General features: G+C 57.3%; 1 protein-coding gene and 1 long non-coding RNA gene across 3 annotated transcripts in view; both read right to left on the bottom strand.

Moving 5' to 3' along the window:
- Positions 1-3,327: 3,327 nt before the first annotated feature.
- LOC114806042 lies at positions 3,328-4,147 on the bottom strand. The gene is made up of 2 exons (XR_003754162.1): positions 4,061-4,147; positions 3,328-3,643 (listed from the first exon to the last, which is right to left on the bottom strand). It is a non-coding gene; the product is annotated as an uncharacterized LOC114806042 (long non-coding RNA).
- Positions 4,148-4,935: 788 nt separating this feature from the next.
- The window catches only part of PRODH (proline dehydrogenase 1), a 29,017-nt gene continuing 14,304 nt past the window's right edge, over positions 4,936-19,648 (bottom strand). The window contains exons 3-14 of one of the 2 annotated variants that reach the window (XM_029048745.1): positions 14,962-14,996; positions 14,384-14,533; positions 13,712-13,776; positions 13,226-13,342; positions 12,611-12,690; positions 11,084-11,165; positions 10,251-10,343; positions 9,003-9,149; positions 8,010-8,185; positions 7,263-7,361; positions 6,572-6,660; positions 4,936-6,215 (exon numbers count right to left, since the gene is read on the bottom strand). In XM_029048745.1, coding sequence (XP_028904578.1) covers positions 6,025-6,215; positions 6,572-6,660; positions 7,263-7,361; positions 8,010-8,185; positions 9,003-9,149; positions 10,251-10,343; positions 11,084-11,165; positions 12,611-12,690; positions 13,226-13,342; positions 13,712-13,776; positions 14,384-14,533; positions 14,962-14,996 — 1,324 coding nt within the window. In that variant the 3' untranslated portion in view covers positions 4,936-6,024. Of the gene's footprint in view, positions 6,216-6,571; positions 6,661-7,262; positions 7,362-8,009; positions 8,202-9,002; positions 9,150-10,237; positions 10,344-11,083; positions 11,166-12,610; positions 12,691-13,225; positions 13,343-13,711; positions 13,777-14,383; positions 14,534-14,961; positions 14,997-19,648 lie in introns of both variants that reach the window. The other variant, XM_029048747.1, reaches the window with a different exon arrangement.

The following is a 19,648-nucleotide window of genomic DNA, read 5'->3' as shown; positions in this document are numbered from 1 at the left end:
GGGGCTCACGGTCTTAATCCTCATTTTACAGATGAGGGAACTGAGGCACAGGGAAGTCAAGTGACTTGCCCAAGGTCACACAGCAGACAAGCGATGGAGGCAGAATGAGAACTCATGACGTTCTGCCTCCCAGGCCCGTGGTCTAGCCAGTACACCATGCTACTTCTCATAGGTGAGGAGTAGGAGAGTAGGTGAAGCCTGACCCCATGATGGGAGGGAGGGTCAGAGGCTGCCTCACACACGGGGCCAACCCTTTGGTGGACATGAGGAATCTCTGGAACCTCCCCGCCTCTCCCCCTCCCCCCCACCAACAGGGAGCTCCCTCTAAACCCTCCTCAAACAAGGGAGAGTCCCCCAACCTTCTCCTCAAACAACTTGGAGTCTCCACACACCTACTGCTTGAACGAAAGGGAGTCCCCCCCAATCCCCTCCTCAAACAGTGGGGAGTCCCCCTAGCCCCTTCCTCAAAGGGGAGTCCCCCAAACCCCTCTTCTAAGGGGGGGAAATCACACTTAACCCCCCTGCAATGGACAGCCCTCCCCTAACTCCCTCCCAACAGGGAGCCCCACATATCCCATCCTCAAACAACAGGGAGTCTCGCCACCCCCTCCTCAAACAAGAAGAAGTCCTTCTAACCCCCTCCTCAAACAACATGGAGCCTCCCAAATCCCTCCTCAAACAATGGGGAGTCTCCCCAACCCCCCCTCCAACAGGGTATCCCTCAATCCCCCCCTAAACAACATGGAGTCCCCCTAACCTTTTTCTCAAACAACAGGGAGTCCCCCTAACACTCCCTCCAATAGTTGGGAGTGCCCCGAACCCATCGCCTCACTCATGAAAACGCAAAAGGAAATCTTGGCTCCTCTCTCTCCACTCCTACTCCTCGCTCCCCTAAAACTCACCTTCCACCTGTACTCCAAAGTCACCTGGCCGGCCTCCCCTCCACACTTTCAAACCTCCTACCCCGCCCCACCTCCGCCGGGAAGGCTTTCCGCCTTATTCCACAACATCCTAATCACATCAAGCCCCAGCCACCCCCAGCAGTGAAGACCAATTACTATAATAATAATGATAATGATCATTTGGTAGTCATTATGTGTTATATTCTAAGTGCTATAATAAGCTCTGGAGTTGATGCAAGATAATCCAGTTGGATACGGTCCCTGTCCCACAAGGGGCTCACAGTCTAAAGGGGGAGAGAGAACTGGTATTTAATCGCCATTTTACAGAAGAGGAAACTGAGGTTATGTGGCTTGCCCAAGATCTCACAGCAGGTAAAACGAAGAGTCAGGATTAGAACGTAGGTCTCCTAACTGCCATTTCTGTGCCCTTTCCATTAGACCAAGCACTTACATATTTGATTCCTAGCCTTAGGACTCAGTACATACGCTTGTTAATTATTTATTCCCCTATTTCATCCTGACATTCCTGCTCTTTTCCTGTTCCCACTTTGAAAATTAATTCTGCCTGACTTTTCTATTACATTGCGAGTAGAATCGGTAGAAAAGGTAGCAGCAGAAGTGTTAACAATAAATCTATTTTGAGCACTTGCTGTCATAATTATCATGATTTATGGTAGCATTTGTTAACCACTTACTCTGTGCCAACCACTGGGGTACATACAAGATAATTAGTTTGGACACAGTTCCCGTCCCACATGGGCTCGCAGCATAAGGGGGAGAACAGACACTGAATCTCCATTATGCAGGTGATGAAACTGAGGCATGGAAACCTAAAGTGATTAGCCCAAGGACCGGCCGCAGGCAGGTGGCCAAGTCGACACTAGAATCCTGGTCCTCTGAATCCTCTTCCCACTAGATCACTTAGACACTTGGGAAAGTACAACAGAAAGTAGAACAACCGCTTCCCACCTGTATGGAGCTTACCTTCTAACAGTGGTTGGCCAATAGAAAAATATTTTAAAATGAAGTCATCAGAATAAATCAATTGTCTGTACAATTGAGTATGTACATATAGGTACACACACACACACACATACAATCTGTGCATAAATAATAATGTTGGTATTGTGTGTGTGCATATACATATAAAGTATGTATATATTAATAATGATAATGTTGGTATTTGTTAAGCACTTACTATGTGCAGAGCACTGTTCTAAGCACTGGGGTAGGTACCGGGTCATCAGGTTGTCCCACATGAGGCTCACAGTTAATCCCCATTTTACAGATGCGGTAACTGAGGCACAGAGAAGTCAAGTGACTTGTCCACAGTCACACAGCTGACAAGTGGCAGAGCCAGATTTCGAACCCATGACATCTGACTCCCAAGCCCGGGCACTGTCCACTGCACCATGCTGCTTCTCATTATATATACACACTCAATTGTATAATAATAATATTAGTAATTATTGTGGTATTTGTTAAGCACTTTCTATGTGCCAGGCACGCGGGTAGGTACAAGCAAATTGGGTTGGACACAGTCCGTCCCACAAGAGGCTCACAATCTTAATCCCCATTCTATAGATGAGGTAACTGAGGCACAAAGAAGTGAAGTGATTTGTCCAAGGTCACACAGCAGACTAGTGGTGGAGGTAGGATTAGAACCCAGGTCCTTCTGACTCTCAGGCCTGGGCTCTATCCACTAGACCAGGCTAATTCTGGTAAGGGGCTGGAGGGTGGAGCATAAATCAATATGTCAGCAGTAGAGGTGACTAGTGGGTTAACGCAATGGAGTTTGGGAGCTCACGGGGGAAGTCTGGGTAGAGGGAGTAGAATTTTAAGTGGGATTAGAAGGTGGGCAGAACTGGGGGAGAAGGGAGCTCCTGGCCAGGGAAGCAGCAGGAGCGAGGGGGCCGGGGTGGGAGAGGTCAGAGGGAGGGAAGGCTAGTTTGGCTTGGGAGGGAAGGAAGCTGATGCGTAAGTGGGCCTCTGTCCCGCCGTCGACCCCTGGCCCACATCCTACCTTTGGCCTGGAAGGCTGTCCCTCCTCAAATCCGCCAAACTAGCACACTTCCCCCCTTCAAAGCCCTACTGAAGGCTCACCTCTTCCAAGAGGCCTTCCTAGACTAAGATCTCTTTTCCTCTGATCCCCCTCCCCTCCCCATCGCCCCGACTCGCTCCCTTTGCTCAACCACCCTCCCCGCCCCACAGCACTTGAAGGTACATATCTATAATTCTATTTATTTATATTGGTGCTGTTGATGACTGTTTACTTGTTTTGATGTCTGCCTCCCCCCTCCTAGACCGTAAGCCAGTTGTGGGCAGGAAGTCTCTATTGCTGGATCCTATTTTCCAAGTGCTTAGTACAGTGCTCCGCACACAGTAAGCGCTCAATAAATACGATTGAATGAATGAAGGGCCAGCCTTGGAGCCAATCGGGAGGTGTTCTTATTCGGTGAGGAGGGAAACGGGGAGCTGAGGGAAGGATTTGAGAGAGGGGAGATATGAGCAGAGAGATGCTCCCAGGAGATGACTTGCGTGGCCTTGTATGGCATAGGTTGCAGGGGTGAGCCTGGAGACAGGGAGACCCTCCGGGAGGCTGATAATGGCAGTCCGGCCACAATCTACTCCAGGCTTGGGTGGAGCAGCCAGCGGTCGGGCCGGACGGGGAGGGGCAGACACTGGAAACTTTGTCGTGGAATGAAGGCTGGCAGGAGTTAGCAGCAGCTAGAGTGTAAGCTCTATCGGGGCAGAAAAGCTGGGTTTTATTCCTGTTGTCCTCTAAGAATCCAATACAGTGCCCTGCACACAGTAGGTGACAAACACTGGGTAGGGGCCTTGTCTATGACCTTCCAGAATACCTTTCTCTTACCCCTTTGCTTGGCGCATGTTTAAAAATACCCAAATCATTCTTATTTCATTATTATTCTTGCCCAATCAAGGGATTGAAAGACGGAGGACACCCCTGCCTTGAGAGGGATGGGAGATAGATGGTGGATTGGTGGGTCGGGAGACGCCAGAGTGACCCAGCGGCCAGCTCCCCCCTCCAGAGTGACACCCCTCCCTCCACCCCCGGCGTTTTGGCGGTGTCCACAAGGTCAGGGGGAATGGGATGACTGGCTCCCTCCCGGGACCCCCCACCCCCCAAATGGAAGTACCAGACCAGGCCGCCTCCACGTCCTTTGCAGGCAGAGTTGAAGGTTCCTGGAAGTGACGGTCCGGGAGGGCGAAGGGGCAGCGACCACTGACCGGATGGCGCCCTCTGGCGGCTCACGGCCAGACCTGCAGCCTCTTCGCGTCGCCCAAGGCTGGCGGCGCTGGCCTCCCCACCGCGCTGACCAATCGCCCGCCGCTCACCGGGGACCAGCCGGCTTGCTGAGGGTCCAGGACGGCTGGAGGGGGAGAGGGCTGAAGAGGCCCCCGCCCCGACACCCTAACCCTACCCCTGGGACGTCTCCGCTAGCTTAAGTACTGAGGGAGGGGCCGAAAGTGGGAAGGCCGATGGACAGACAGGCGGACGGATGACCCCTACGGAGTGTCCCGATAAGGTTACCACTTTCACTGAATGTTGAAAGGCCCAGCTGAAGCTGGTCACATGGTCAACAGTTCTGTTCCCAAGGGGCCAGACACGGGGAGGAGATGTGGTCGTGGTCATGGCCACCCCCATCCCCCCACCTTCCCCCTCTCCAGAGGCTGGAACCAGATCAGCTTCAGCCCCTGGCCCTGGGAGGAGTGTATGGGGGAGACAAGGGTGCAGGTGTAGGGACAAGGACCAGGTCAGTGCTCCCCCGTGGTCCCCCACCCCAACCCCCGCAGCTGCTGAGCTTCACCTGAGCACCATCATCATCGACGTGAGGAGCCCCTGGGGTCCCTCGTTGCCTTCCCCGAGCTCCACTCTCACCTGCCCGGAAACAGTACCAGGAGGGACAGACGTGACGGTGTGGAGGCAGAAGGCAGTGTGAGGCCGTGACTTCCAACACGGGAATGAGGCCCCTGCCCTGCTAGTCAACACAGAGGGGGACGGAAAGCAGGCTTCTGGTGCGCCAACTCTTTATTGGGTCTCCTGGATGTAGCTACCCCAGGACCAGTTCTTTTCCTCCCTCCCCATCATGTCCCTGTGGTAGGTGGAGGCCCAATCCCCCTATTTCCCTGACAGGGAGGACCAAGGCACCGAAGTAGTGGCAGGGCAGAAGCGCAAGGCAGAGGCGCAGGGCTGATCGGGGTCTCAACAGCAGTGGGAGGAGGGGGCAGGCACTTTCACTCCTGTCCCCGCTCGCCTGCTCATGCCAGTTCTTCCCAAAGGCCAGCCCTGGGAACTGGACCCCTCCCCCAACCCATCGCGGCCCCCCACCTCGAGGTCAGAACCAGGCCTGTCCTTGGTCGGGGGTGGAGAGGCTGGGGTAGGCTGAGCCCATCCTGTGACCCGTCTGCCCGAAGCCGGCACGAACGGGCTTTTGCCAGTCCCCTGGGTAGCGGTCCCTTGGGGTTAGGGTAGGAGGAGGAGGAGGAGTTGGAGAAGGAAGAAGAAAAGGAGGAGGAAGAAGGGAAGGAGGAGAGGAGGAGGAGACAAGATGCAGAAATTAAGCTTTGTGGCCTGGCACCCCCAGGCCTGAAACACTGCCTGAGTCTGGGTCCTGGTCTAGGGAACTTGTGAGGGGCGGGGGCTGGGGGCTAGGGTTAGCTCTTCCTGGGCCCCCGGATTAGGGGAGGGGGCACAGGAGGGCTGGGTGATGGGTAAAGGGTGAGGCTGCTAGGGGCTGGAGACTAGGACCGGGACAGCCTCAGCCCCCAGGGTCCAAAGATCGGGGATGGAGCGCAAGGGGCTAATACAAGGGCACTTGGCCCTCACGGACCAGATATCAGGGGAGGGAGTGCAGGGGGCCCAGGTGATGGGCAGGGGCCAGGGGCTGGGACCAGGGCAGCCTCGGTCCCTGGGAGGGGAGGGCGGTACTGGTCCAGGCTATGGTAGCAGGCTTGGCTAGGCCGGGGCGGCCGCCCTGCTGAACAGTGATGTGAGGAGGGCAGAGCCAAGGACGGGACCACCACTTTCAGGGAAGATTTAGTTTGGGGAGCTGTGGGATCCCGGTGTCCCCGTGCCCCCTGTCCCAGCGGTGGGGAACGCTCAGGGGACAGGGCGGTAGAAGAGTTCTCCGGCCAGCAGGCGTCTCTTGAGCTCCTTCCAGAGCAGGTGGCGTTCCAGCTGGGCCCCCTTCATGATGCCACGGTTCTCCAGCGCGCGCCGGGACAGGTAAGGCAGCACCTCGTTCACGGGGCCGTATGGAACGTACTTGTAAACCGGGAAGCCGGCTTGGCCTGCCGCAAGGACCGACACCCGTCGCTTAGCTTACTGGGGGGCAGCGGCCGCCCCGCTCCCAGTCCACCTCCCCGTGTGACACCCAGGCTGCCCTGGAGGGGGGATGGCGGTGGGGGTGGAGATGGGGAGGAGGAGAAGGAGGGGACTGCGCCGGCCCCTGCTCCAGGGGCAGAGGCGGTGTTGCCAAGCCGACCAGGGTTTGGTGAGGGTGGGCAGATGCCGCTGAGCCTTGCAGACCCTGGAAACTGATGTCCCTGGGATGGAGCGGGCCTGTCCCAGCGGGGAGTAGCTGTGGTGGGCCAGGGCCGGAAAGTGAAGGGGCAGTGGCCCGTGGCCAGTTCAGGCAAGGACTCACCCAGTGGGAAGCTGATCTGGTCACACATGCCCAGCAGCTGTCCGAAATAGACCTTGTGTTCCGAGGGGTGCAGCCCGAGCTTCTCCATCCTGCCACCAGAGTCCAGGCTGATGGCTCAGCCTGCCTGCCTACTCCAGGGCTCCCGGACCCCGGGGAAGGCCCACTGACCACCCACCCACCGTTGTGTGGCTTCCAGACCTCAGGGATGGCCCACTGATCACCTACCCGCTGCCTCGTGGCTCCCGGATCCTGGGCAAAGCCCACGCTGACCACCCACCCACTGCCCTACAGCTTCTAGACCCCAGGGAGGGCCCCTGGACCACCGCCCTGCTGCCCCATGGCACTCAGACCCTGGGGAGGGCCCACCGACAGCTCAGCCCAACTACCCCGTGCCTCCCAGAGTACGGGGAGGGTCCGCTGGCCACCCCCGCTGCCCCATGGCCCACCATCCCCCCTGGGGAGGGGCCCGCCCACTGGTGGCTCAGACTGACTGCCCCACGGTTCCCAGACCCCAGGAAGGCCCCACTGAGCCGCTGCCCAAAGCTCCAGACCCTGGGGATGATCCGCTGGGGATGACTTGGCCCACCTACCCTAAGGCTCCTGGGCCCTGGGTAGGGCCCACTGTACAGCCACTGGGGTCAAGGGTCCACGGGGCTGAGGACAGGGGACCCATGGGGGCAGGATCAGTTACCTTTGCAGTGCAAAACGCACGGTGTCCTCATTGTGTGATGCCACCATCACGTTGGCCTTCCGGTTGTGCTTGATCTCCTCCAGGACAAAGTCCAGGCACCTGTGTGGGCGCAGCGGGCATGGATGGGAGCAGGGCAGGGTGGGCACAAGGGACATGGGGGGGAATACGATTAACCCTAATGACAAGTGAGGAGTCCAGTGCTCAGTAAATAGCACTGATTGATCACTGTCTTCTGAGATGGTTCTCTCTTCCCCTCATCCTCACAATGCAGTTGGCTACTTCCCAGGGTAGGGGAGCCCCACTGCCTGACCAAACAACTCCTCACTTCAGCCTCCTCTGGGAGGTCTTCCCTGATGAACTACCCCCTCGAACACTCTCAGTGTGCCCAGACAAACGGGCTTGGGATTTACTCTGGGGCCGGCATCCCCCCACCTTCTCAGCTACACCCACCACCTGCTATGTCACCCCTCCCCAGATATGCTTCCCTCCCTCCCCCCCGCAACCCGGACCAGTTCCCACCTGGCCAGCACCACCCCTCTGCTAAGGAATACATGCCATCCACCGTCCACCCATCCATCCATTCCCACTGCCCCACCCATTTAGCCGACGCCAACACCCTGTCAATCCTGTGGCTTCTGACTTCTTTCCAAAAGCCTCCCTTCTGTCCCTCCCCCGGTTGGAAATCCTCTCCCTCCCCTACCAGCTACCCACTCCCAGCCCCCTCTGGGGAGGGTGCTTGGGCCCCACCTGTGGTACATGGCATTGGTAGCCTCATAGTTGGGGTTGATGGGGTCCTCGTAGCCCACCTGGGCCGCCCGGGTGCGCTCCTGCTCCATGTAGGCTCCCCGCACCAGCTTGGCTCCAAAGAACCAGCCCTCTCGGCGGGCCAGCTCCACATCCAGGGAGACGTTGTCGTAGGCATCCTGTGGACATCGTGCCCTGTGAGTGGTAGCCGGGGCCATGGGGTCCATGTTCCCTCAGGACTGGACACTGTCAGCCCCCCTCCCTCCACCTCCCACGAGAGCTGTCAGTCCCTTGAAGGCAGGGGACCGTGAGCACCCTGAGAGTCAGGCCTGGGGGACTGTCAGCCCCCTGAGAGTTAGGGCCGGGGGACCGTCAGCCCCCCTGAGATTCAGGGCTGGGGGACCGTCAAGCCCCCGAGAGTCAGGGCTGGGCTTGTTACTGCTACTGTACCCTTCCTTGGAGAACAGTGCTGAGCACACTGCAAGGGCTCACTAAATGGTGCTCAATGCAGGCCAGGCCTCAGTGACTCGGGTAGGTCCTTCAGGGGATAGGCGAACTCGGACTCTCCTCCGCCACAGACCCTGCTGACCCCCAAGTGGTCTGTGCCACATTTAAGACATGAAGGGGATGGGGTGACCAGCTGTCACTGTGAATGCAGGGTAGATGGGGGCAAGGAGAGGGAGGCAAGCCAGAAACTCCCGTCACCATTCTGGGCCTGTGCAGTTCTGTTGAGGTCCTCTCAGGTGCGGTCGGTGGCCTGAGCCAAGAGGGACCGTGGTCCCGCTCCCCCGGCAGCGGGGCCAGGGACCTCTCTCCTCCATGGCCTGGGTGGCTGCCGGTGAAAAAGGGGCTGGAAGGCAGCAAGTGAGACGAGCGCCTGTGTGCACGCACAAGAACCAGTCCCATCTGAGAGACAGAGCCTCCCCCTCCCAGTCGGCAGGCTCTATGGGGAGACACCCCCCAATTCCTCTCGCCCAGCGGAGGCGGCAGCCCCACCTTGAGGTAGCACTGGAAGGTGTTGAAGATGACTGGCTTCTCCGTGTTGAACTTGCGCTGCATTTCTCGCGTCAGGCGGCTGATGGCCGGCTGGAAATACGTCTGCTCGGCGTCTACCATCAGCCGGACACCCACCTCTTGGGCTTTCTGCAAGGAAGCCATGCAGAAGAGGAACAAGAGGGCAGGGAGGACCAAGGCCGCGGAGAGAAAGGAGGACAGAGGGCAGGGACACAGATCCGGAAGGGTAGAGGCGAAAGGTCGAGAAAGGCAGACATCAAAGAGGGCAGAGGACAAGGAGGGAGAGGAGGAAAGAGATCAAGGAGGGCCGAGGTCAAAGGTGAAGGAGGGCAGAGGGAAAGGAGGACAGAGGTTGAGGAGAGTAGGACGGAAATAAATGCAGGATGGAGCGAGGGGTTGGGAAAGGAGAAATCAGGCCAAGGAGCACCTGGGCTTCTGACCACATGAGCTCTGAGCGGGGGGCCCGATCCTCTGTGACCCCCGCCGGGGCCCCAGCCTGGGCGATTGGACCACCCATCACGGACTGAGGCACTGAGGCTCCTTCCTGCCATGTCCCTGCTCCTCCTGCGACACCCACTTGTTCCAAGAGGTGTTGGTTTGGTGTGTGCGTACTTGTGCGCACGCACACACACACACATACGCACACACGGGAGAGGACAGTACAACAGGGTTGGTAGACAGGATTCCTGCCCGCACAAGACTTAGTTTCTTCACTCAAGCACTCAGGACATGTATCATTGTTGCCGATTTATACATTCCAAGCGCTTAGTACAGTGCTCTGCACATAGTAAGTGCTCAATAAATACTATTGAATGAATCATTGATTAACCCCTCCTACATCTTCTGAGGCCATGTAGTTCCCACCCCCATCACTTCTTCCTCTCCCAAGGGCCCTGCTGTTCCGGTGGGTCTTCTCCTAAGGCCCCACCACCTCTACCCATTTAAGAGAGCTGCAGCCCCCACCTACAACGAGAGCTTGTGACCGCCACTGGTCTGCTGTGTGACCTTGGGTAAGTCACTTGACTTCCCTGTTCTTCGGTTCCCTCATCTGTAAAATGGGGATTAAGCCTGTGAGTCCCATGTGGGACATGGATTATGTTCAACCTGATTAAACTTGCATCTACTTCAGTGCTTAGTACAATGTCTGGCACTTAGGAAGCACTTCACAAATGTCATTAAAAAAAAACAAACAACTGTGCCCTCCACCCCCCTCTCACCGACGCCCCCCACCTCAGCCAGGGTGTTCACGCGCTGCAGCAGCCTCTTCATCTGCAGGTCCTCCTCCTCGGTGAAGCGGGACAGAAGGGGCTCCAGCTGCCCCGTCTGAAACAGGACCAGCCTTGTTCAGCCCCGCCCGCCCTACCCCACCGGCTCAGTGGGTTCCCGGGGGGTGACAGGGGAACTGGAGAAATACCGATGGGCAGGGGCTGCTGGGACTAGGGGCCGAGGAGCCTGGGGAGCCCAGGGTGAGAGCTCTCTAGCTAGAAAAACCTAAGAGATTTGTTTTAGGGGTCCAGCAGGGGGTGGTGGGCCCACAGCCTGAGGCGCCCACTTTGGAGAGTCCAGCCCCCATCTCAGAGTATGGGACAGAGGTGGGATGGGGAGGCGGTGAGGGGGTGGAGGCGGGATGTTGGGGAGGGCGGAGGCAAAACAGAAGAGGGGGCAGAGGCGGGATGGGAGGGGTGGAGGCAGGACAGCATAGGGGGTGGAGACAGGACGGGGGGGGGGGGGGTGTGTGGAGGTCGGATGGGAAGGGCAGAAGCGGGACGGTGGAAACCATGAGCCCGTCACTGGGCAGGGATTATCTCTGTTGCCGAATTGTACATTCCAAGCGCTGAGTCCAGAGGTCTGCACATAGTAAGCACTCAATAGTACTGAATGAATGAATGTAAGCGGGATGAGGGGGTGAAGCGGAGGAGGGACGGGAAGGATGGAGGTGGGCCAGGGAGGAAGGTGGTGGGACAGGATGGGCGGGCCAGAGGAAGGGTCGGGAGAGAGGGGGTGGAGGCGGGACACTGTGAGGTGGAGGCAGGAGTCCCGGGAGCAACAGGGCCACCTTTCACCTGCTCATTTGGGACCAGCAGCAGTTTGGAGATCTTGGTTCTGCTGTCAATCAGGCTGTTCCAGTCTAGCAGGTCCACTGTGCTAAAAGGGAGAGAAGCCAGTTTGCCCTGAGAGGCTAAATCTTGTTACCATCATAGAGGCGAAGAAACTGAGACCCAGAGGGTGAAGCGACCTGCCCGGGCCCCGCGGCTGGCCAGGCCAGAGGAGGGACTCCAACTTGGGACTGCTGACTTCCAGCCTTGCATTCTGCCAGCGGGCCATGCCGCCCCACGGTGGGATGGGATGGGCCACCCCACCAACAAGCTTAGAGATCCAGGCTCAGCCCACAGTGGTTCAGACCCAACCCCCCTTACTGGCTGGGGGCGGGGTGCTGGGGAGAGCCCTGTGGGGGACACTGCAGGGGAGGCTAGGTGGGGTTACTGCAGCAGGGGAGCTCTGTGGTGGGGACGATTCGGAGGGCCCTCGGCAGCGGGACCTCCGCAAGGTACGAATGGGCAGGAGAGACGCTTGTGCACGAGCTGCTATCGGCCATATTCTCCCCTCCCGTCCAGTCCCATCCCACCGCTCAGGATGGGGTGTGAGCCAGAGACTGAACCTTGGCGAACATGGCACTCAGAAGCCCAGGAAGAGCCCAGCCCTGGAGACCGCCAACCCCATCCGCTCCGCTGGGGAGGGGCCGGGGGAGGGCCCATCAGACCATGAACTCCATAGAGGCAGGAACCATGTTCTCTTCTTGGACCTTCCCACTCACCCAGTGGTGCCTGACTGAGGCCTCTGCCCACAACCATTCACAGTCCAGCCCCCTCCCACCTGGGTCACCCAATCCATCCCCTAGTGGTGCCAGGGACACCTAGTCCAGGACTCTACACGCAACAATCTTCTCGAATGAATGAATGATCAACCAAATGTAGCCTTGGGCTTAGTCTACTCAGACTTTTAAACTGCACTGGCCCACTGCATCTGCCAGGGGCCTGCTCCCTCCTGCTGCAAAGACTCACGGGGGCGTCCCTGACATTGGTAGGGAGATGGACACTGCGAGGGCGGGTGGGGGGAGGTCTTTGAGAGGGATTCCCCCATCACTGAGCTGGGGCACGGGCACACTGTGGTTGTTATTGTGCAACACTGTGTGTTGGTATTGTAGATTCCAGGTTGTTCCCTCCTCCTGCAGTGCCTTGTAGGGTACAGACACTGGAGTGGGGGTGCCCGGTCTCCAGCCTGATCTCTTGCACTGCAGTGCCTCGTGTCGTGGGTGGGGGGTTGGACAAGTGTGGGGGCTGCAAGGCTTCTGGCCTGCTCCTTTGCACTGCAGTACCTTGTGAGGGGATGGACACTGGGGCAGTGGGGAGGGGCGGGGGCGGCAGTAACCAGCCGGCTCCCTTACACTACCTTGTAGGGGATTGCCTAACACTGGTAAGGAGATGGACGCCTCAGCGGGAAGGGGGTGGTAGTCCCCAGCCTACTCCCTCCCCTCGCTGGGCTTCATATGAAACTCCCCGGCCCAGAGGGGCGGGGATGCCTTCTCTCACCCTGACACCCCCAGCTGCTCTCCGGTGAACCAGTGCTGGCTCTCAGCTTTGGTCGCGACGCCCATCTCGGCCAGCATTTCCTGTTGGCGAAGGGAGGGGCAGAGTGGGGAATCAGAGGCAGGAGACAGGGATGGAAAGTGGGGGACAGTCAGGTGTGGGATGGTCCGTGCTGGGTCCCTGGGCAGAGTCAGGGATGGAGAAGGGAGAATCAGGGGTGTGGGATGGTCCGTATTGCATCATCGGAGAGTCAGGGATGGAGAAGGGTGAGTCGGGGTGCTGAGTGACCACAAAGGTGAGTGTCCAACAGGGCTCCCAGTACAGGGCTCCTTCCAGAGTCCTGGGCTGGGAGGGGCGACCTGGGGCGAGGGCAAGCTGACAGTCTCTGTTCTAGGGCAGCTGTTGGAGCCCTTCCTCACCCACTGTACCCTTGGTTGGGCGACCGCTGGGTGCAGACACCACCGAGGACACGGGCCCAGTGGGAAAACTCGTCTCTGTGATGCAGGAGAAACGGGGGCATTTCTTGGACCCCACTGACCCTCCCACACTGCCCACCATGGGGACCGCTCCTGGCTGAGCACCGGGGCTTGCCCCCGCTGGGCAGAGGCCCCTCCCCACCTGCAGTTTCTTCAGGTCCAGCCTGGTGTCCATGGCCGTCAGTCCGCCCTGGCCCTGCGCAACTGCAATCTGCTGGAAGAACTTTCTCCACCTCATCAGCACCTCAGAGAACTGCAACTGGGAACCAAAACCAGTTGGGTCTCAGCAGCCAGCTGGAGCCAACCGGATCCCACAGCAGCCAACGGAAGTCAACCAGAACCGGCCCGAGCCAAGCAGAACCAGCCTTTTCCAACCCACGTAAGCTAAAATCAAGCAGAACCGGCCAAAACTAAATGGAACAAACCAGAGCCAGCTGGAGCCAGCGAGAACACCTGCCCTGGGGCTTGGCCACCCCACCACAGCTCCCCTTCAGGGTTGACAGGCCACAGGCCCATCCACTGGGAACTGAGGGGAAGCTGTGGGGACCTGAGAGAGAACGGAGAGGGAGCTGAGAGGGAACAGAGGTGAGTTAGGGGGTTAGAGAAAGCAGCAGGGACAGCCCCTTACCAGAAACTGGGGTCTCCCCAGAGCAGTCAGCTTAATGGCAGAGAAGCCGTTTTCTGAGCAGTGACCTGTGGATGCCGGGGAGGGAGAGCTTGGATTCAGACAGCTAGGGGCAAGGGTGGGGAGTAGAGGCAGACTAGACGTGAGGAATGGGAAGAGCACAGGCAATCTGGAAAGAGGGATTTATTTATATTGATGCTCTTGATGCCTGTCTACTTGTTTTCTCGTCTGTATGCCCGCTTCTAGACTGTGAGCCCGTTATTGGGTAGGGATTGTCTCTACTGGTTGCCAAATTGTACTTTCCAAGCTCTTAGTACAGTGCTCTGCAGCAGTAAGTGCTCAATAAGTACGAATGAAGGAATGATCAAATGAATAATACCGACAGTCTGGACAGGAGGACGGAAGAGGAACGGGGAGACAAGGGGCATGGAGTCAATGCAGTGCCAGGCTCTAACTGGGACTTTGCAGCGGGGGTCACCCAGGACAGGGTCCTCAGGCCACGCAGGTCAGGGATGGTGACCTCGGGCTCAGTCTCCCCAAGCATTTCACTCTGGAGGCAGCAAGTGGGGGCTCCTGGGAGTTGGGGCATGAGCGGAGGGCTCCTGGGGGCTCGGTACGGGAAGGGGACCCCCAAGGGTTCGGTGCGGCACCGGGAGGCCGGGCCCTGGCCCGTACCAGCTGTCTCGATGCACTGCAGGAAGGTTTCCATGTGCTGGTCACACTTGGCCTCATTGGCGTAGAAGTAGGTGCGGGCGCTGATGACGCCATCGCGGCGGTCCCCGAAGGCCCGGTGGGGCTGGTACTGCTTCTCCCTCTGGGATGATCCTGTCCACGACCACAGGTGTCCTTGGGAGGGCTGGTGGGGTGCGTGTCCCCTGACCAACCGGTCCCCCGCCCCAACTGCTCCGAACAGCCCCAGGGTAGCTTCCTCAAAACACAAACCCTGGAGCTTCTGGTCCACCGAGGACCCGGCCCAGGCTACCCCGCCTTCTGGTGAATGCAACAGTGTCCCCCGCCCCTCGAGAGCCGGTCCCCACCCTCCCTTGGCCACATCTCAGGGCTCCGGTCTATTCCAGCCTCTCCCTGCCCACTCTGATGGTTGACCTCTTGTTCCCCCCGCGGCACGCGACGGGGGGCTCAGGGCTCGTCGGCCTTCCTCCACTCCCAGTTGCCGCGGCCTGTCCGGTGACTGCTCCCCTCATAGCCTACTCGCGACGGGGCCCTGGCGATGGGCACTCTGCCCCGGTACTTACCGCTGCCATCCTTCTCGGCTTCGGCGGTACAGGAGCTGTGGGGGGAAGACAGAACTTACACCTCAGAGAGGTCACCCCATCACCCCACATCCCTGTGTCCTCATCGCCCCCAGCGTCCCACAGCACACTGCAGGGTCTGCACCTCCCCCACTCCGTGAAGCCTGGGAAAAGGAAGCAGGGTGAGGGAGAGGCAGCCCCCTCCCTGTCCCCATGGAAATGGCCAAGGGGAAGGAAGCCTGAGGACACATCCTGTTTCGGGCGAGACCACTTCCATTTTGAGGGGGCCACCGCCTATCTCGGACCATCGAGTGTGCTGCCAGAAGCAGCCATCGGACAAAAGGCTCCGTCTGTTCCCAGAGAACCGGTGGAGGTCAAATGTGTTCATCTGAAGCAATGCCCACTGCCACCCCTCACAACGTAGGGTCCGCCCGGTCCGGGGCACGTCTCACCTCCCTGCCAGCCTGTGAGTGGCCAAGGTCTGGGGGGAATCAGAGAGGCCTTTCTCCCCGGCCTGCGCCCCTCCTTCCCCCCACCCTGGGGCCCCTGATGTCCGGGGCCCAGCCCTCTGGGAGGTGAGGAGGAGGCGGGGCAGCAGTAGGGAGCCCCAGGATGACCCCAATGCTCCCCATCCTCTCCATCACCCCTGCCCCCTCCCCGGCTCTCCCTGGGCCATCGGACTCTGCCCCAGCCTCCACTTGCAGCCACCACAGTAATAATGAGGCCAGGGAGAAAAATAATAATAATTATTGTACCTGTTGAACACTTACCATGTGCCAAGCACTGTTCTAAGCACTGGGGTAGATACAAGTTAATCAGGGTGGACGCAGTCCCTGTCCCACATGGGGCTCACGCTCATCCCCATTATACAGATGAAGTAACTGAGGCACAGAGAAGTGAAATGTCTTATCCAAGCTCACAAAGCAGACGTGGTAGAGCCGGGATTAGAATCCTGGTCCTTCTGACTCCCAGGCCCGTGCTCTGTGCGCTAAGCCACGGCTGCTTCTCATCATGAAGTGCTCCTTACATGCCCAGCGCTGGATTAAGCACAGAGCTAAATTCAGGATAACCAGATTGGATCCAGTTCCTGTCTCACATAGCGCTCACGGTCTAAGAGGGACGGGGGAGCAGGGACTTTGTCCTCATCATTCAGACGAGAAAACCGAGGCCCTGAGAGTAAGACAGAACACCTCATCTTCCTCCGAACCCACCCGTCTCCTTAACTTTCCTGAATCAACACCACGGCCACCCCCACAGCCCAGAAGCCAGCTGAGCCACAAGCCAGAAGCTGAACTGAGCCCCAATAGCCATCCTTGACTCTTGGCTATGGGTGGGCCCTCACATCCGGTCCACTGATTGATCCTGTTGTTTTTTCTTGAACTGTCCTTCCCCTTTCCTGCAAATGGCCTCTACCAGCCCGGTCTGAACTCTGGTCGTATCACGGCTGGACTCTTGTGTCAGCCTCCACGCTGGTCTCCCTGCCTCCTGCCTCTTCCACTCTAATCTAGACTCCTTGGCACTGCACAGCAAGCCTTCCTGAAGCAATCACCCAACCAGTCGTATTTATTTATGGTATTTGTTAAGCACTTACTAGTTGCCCGGCACTGTATTAAGTGCTGGGGTAATAATGATGATAATAATAATGATTGTGATATTTGTTAAGCACTTACTAAGTGCCAGGCACTTCTAAGCACTGTGGTAGACACAAGCTAATCATGTTGTCCCCACACAGTTCCCAGTCTAATCCCCATTTTACAGAGGAGGTCACTGAGGCCCAAAGGTCACACAAGCAGACAAGTGGCAGAGCCGGGATTAGAACCCAGGTCCTTCTGTCTCCCAGGCTGTGCTCTAGCCATTAGGCCATGCTGCTTCTCTAAGCAAGGGTTATCCGGGGTGGGATTTGTACCCTCGGCTCCAGAGGAAACTGACTGGAATGGAACGGCTTAGACCATTCTGCCATCCCTTCTGCCACTTACTGAGCATGTACTCTGTGCAGTGCACTATACTAGTGCTTGGGAGAGCATGATACGTAGTCACGTTCCCTGCCCTTGAGAAAGTAACAGTCAGGTGGGTGAGAAAGACATTAAAATGTTACAGATAGGGGAAAAGGCATAGAAGAAGGATACGTACATATGTGCTGTGGAGCATGGGGTGGAAATATTGAAGTGCTTCAAGGGCACAGAGCCAAGGGCATCAATCATATTTATTGTATATTTATTGTATGCCGAGCACTGTACTAAGCGCCTGGCAGACTAAAACCTAACAGGAGTTGGTAGAGACATACCCTGCCCACAATGAGATTACAGTCTAGTAAGTGCCCGGGCGAGGGAGAAGGGATGGAGAATAGAGGAAATGAGGCCTTGGTCAGGGAAGACTTCTTTGAGGAAATGTAATTTGGTAAGGGCTTTCGAGGTGGGGGGAGTGGTGAACTGTCAAATATAAAGGAGGAGGTTACTCCAGGCCAGAAGCAGGATGTGGGCAAGGGGTTAGTGGCAAAATAGAAGAGATCAGGGTTTGTTTGAATAGGTTAGCGTTCCAAAGTAAAGCATACAGGCTGGGTTGCAGTAGCTGAGTGAGGTGAGGCAGCAGGGGGAGAGATGATTGAATGCCATAAAGCCAGTGGCAAGGGGTTTTTGCTTCATGTGGAGGTGAATAGGCAACCACTGAAGGTTCTTGAGGAGTGGGGAAACATGGGCTGAGCATTTTAAAAAAATGAACTGGGCAGCAGAGTGAAGAGTAGACTGGAGAGGGGAAAGACAGGGGGTCAACGACGAGGCTGACGTTATAGTCAAGGCGGGATAGAAGTGCTTGGGTCAGTGTGGTGGCAGTTTGGGTGGAGAGGAAAGGGCGAATTCTGGAGATGTCATGAGGGTAGACCTCATAGAACTTGGGACAGATTGAACCTATAATTGAATCAAGAGAGGAGTTGGAGACAAAGCACCATTTGGCCCATTTCTCTCCTCTACTCCAAATCATCTCCCGGTTCCCCACGTCTCTCTGCGTCACAGACTCCTCACCTTCAGCTTGCAGGCTCTCGACCGCCCGGCCCCACCTGGCCCATCTGCTCTGCTCTGTGCTGACCCGCCACCTCCATCCCCCGCAGCAGCCACACTCCTCTTCTTGCTTCCCTCCCCTCACTCTTGCCTCTTTCGCCTCTCCTCTAGCCCAGAGCTCCCTCCCTCCCTCTCCACATCCAACACACCCCAGCTCCTCCCCACCTTCAAATCCCTTCTAGAATTCAACCACCTCCCACTGACCTTCCCTGGCTGATTTCCCAGCGCCCTGAGCCAGATCATGCCTTCAGCTGACTCTAGCACTTGGGAACGCACACTCTCCTCAGCCCTCATCTACCTGCTCAGTTATTGACTTTTCACGTCTCGTGGTAAATATTTTGATATCTGTCAAAGTAAGCAGCCTGGCTTCACGGAAAGTGCACAGGCCTGGCAGTCCATGGGTTCTAATCCTGGCTCTATCACTTGCCCGCTGCCTGACCTTGGACAAATCTCAAAACTTCTCTGTGCCTCAATTTCCTCAACTGTAGAATGGGGAATCAAATACCTGTTCTCCTTCCTACTTTGATTTTGAGTCTCTATGGGACAGGGACTGTGTCCAATCTGATTAACTTGTATCCACCCAAGTGTTGAGAAAAGTTTTGGCACATGGTAAGCACTGAACAAATACCATAATAATAACAATCATAATAATAGCTATTAACTCTATGTCCCATGAGTGTGTAAGCTCCTTGCGGGCAGGAAACATGCCACTTTGTTTCCCGGTACTTCCCTTACCTTAGTACAGCATCTCATCCCAAAAGGATACTCCATCAACATTATGACTACTTGCTCAAGGTTACTGAGCAGGCGGGTGGACAGGCCGGGACTCGGGTTTCCTGACTCCCAGTCCCACACACTCTCCCCCGGGACCTCAAGCCCCCTCCCCCCAGCCCACTGGTCTGCTGCAACCCAGAAGCACGGCCGGGGCCCGGCAGCGGTGGGACAGCCTAGCCTGGCAGGTCAAGGTCCGGGAGGGAATGATGCTCTTGGTCAGCGGAAGCTCTGGGAGGAAAGGGAGACCAGGATCCCAAGTGCCACTGATGGGCACAGCTTAAACGGCAAATGCACCTGGCTGACCGATGAGTACGCGGGATGTGGATGCAAGGTGGGCAAGGAGGAGAGTGGGCATGCGTTGTGGTAAGGACCATGAGGCTTTTTAACTCCCATCCCCCTCAGCCAGAGCAGAGGACAGAGACAGTGGTCAGTGTGAGAGCAGGCTTGCCCAGCCCTAAAGAGCTGTGGGAACAGTTGTCCCCGGCTCTTCTTCTCTGATAACGGGCAACTCCAAGGTCCACCTGGGCCAGGAGGGTAGGAAGGATGTCTCTAGGCTGAAAGCTCATTATGCATAGGGAATGTGTCTGTTTATCATTGTACTGTACTCTCCCAACTGCTCACAATCCTCCGCACAAAGTAAGCGCTAAATAAATACGATCGAATTGAATGAATGAGAAAGGGAGGAGGCAGGAGAAAAGGAGGAGGCAGGAAGGAGGGAGGAAGTAACCAGCCTGGATATTCAGTGGTATCTTCAAATCCCCAACCGCCTCTCCTGCTCCCCCCCAACCCCATCCAGCCTCACAGCAAAGGGCCCAATTCACCTAGAGCTCCTAACCTTCAGGGAGCAGTCAAACCCAGATCCA

Source organism: Ornithorhynchus anatinus, chromosome 21, assembly GCF_004115215.2.
Source record: "Ornithorhynchus anatinus isolate Pmale09 chromosome 21, mOrnAna1.pri.v4, whole genome shotgun sequence".
Lineage (NCBI taxonomy): Eukaryota > Metazoa > Chordata > Mammalia > Monotremata > Ornithorhynchidae > Ornithorhynchus > Ornithorhynchus anatinus.
Note: the sequence above shows the minus strand (reverse complement) of the source record. Positions and strands in the feature narration are given on the sequence as shown.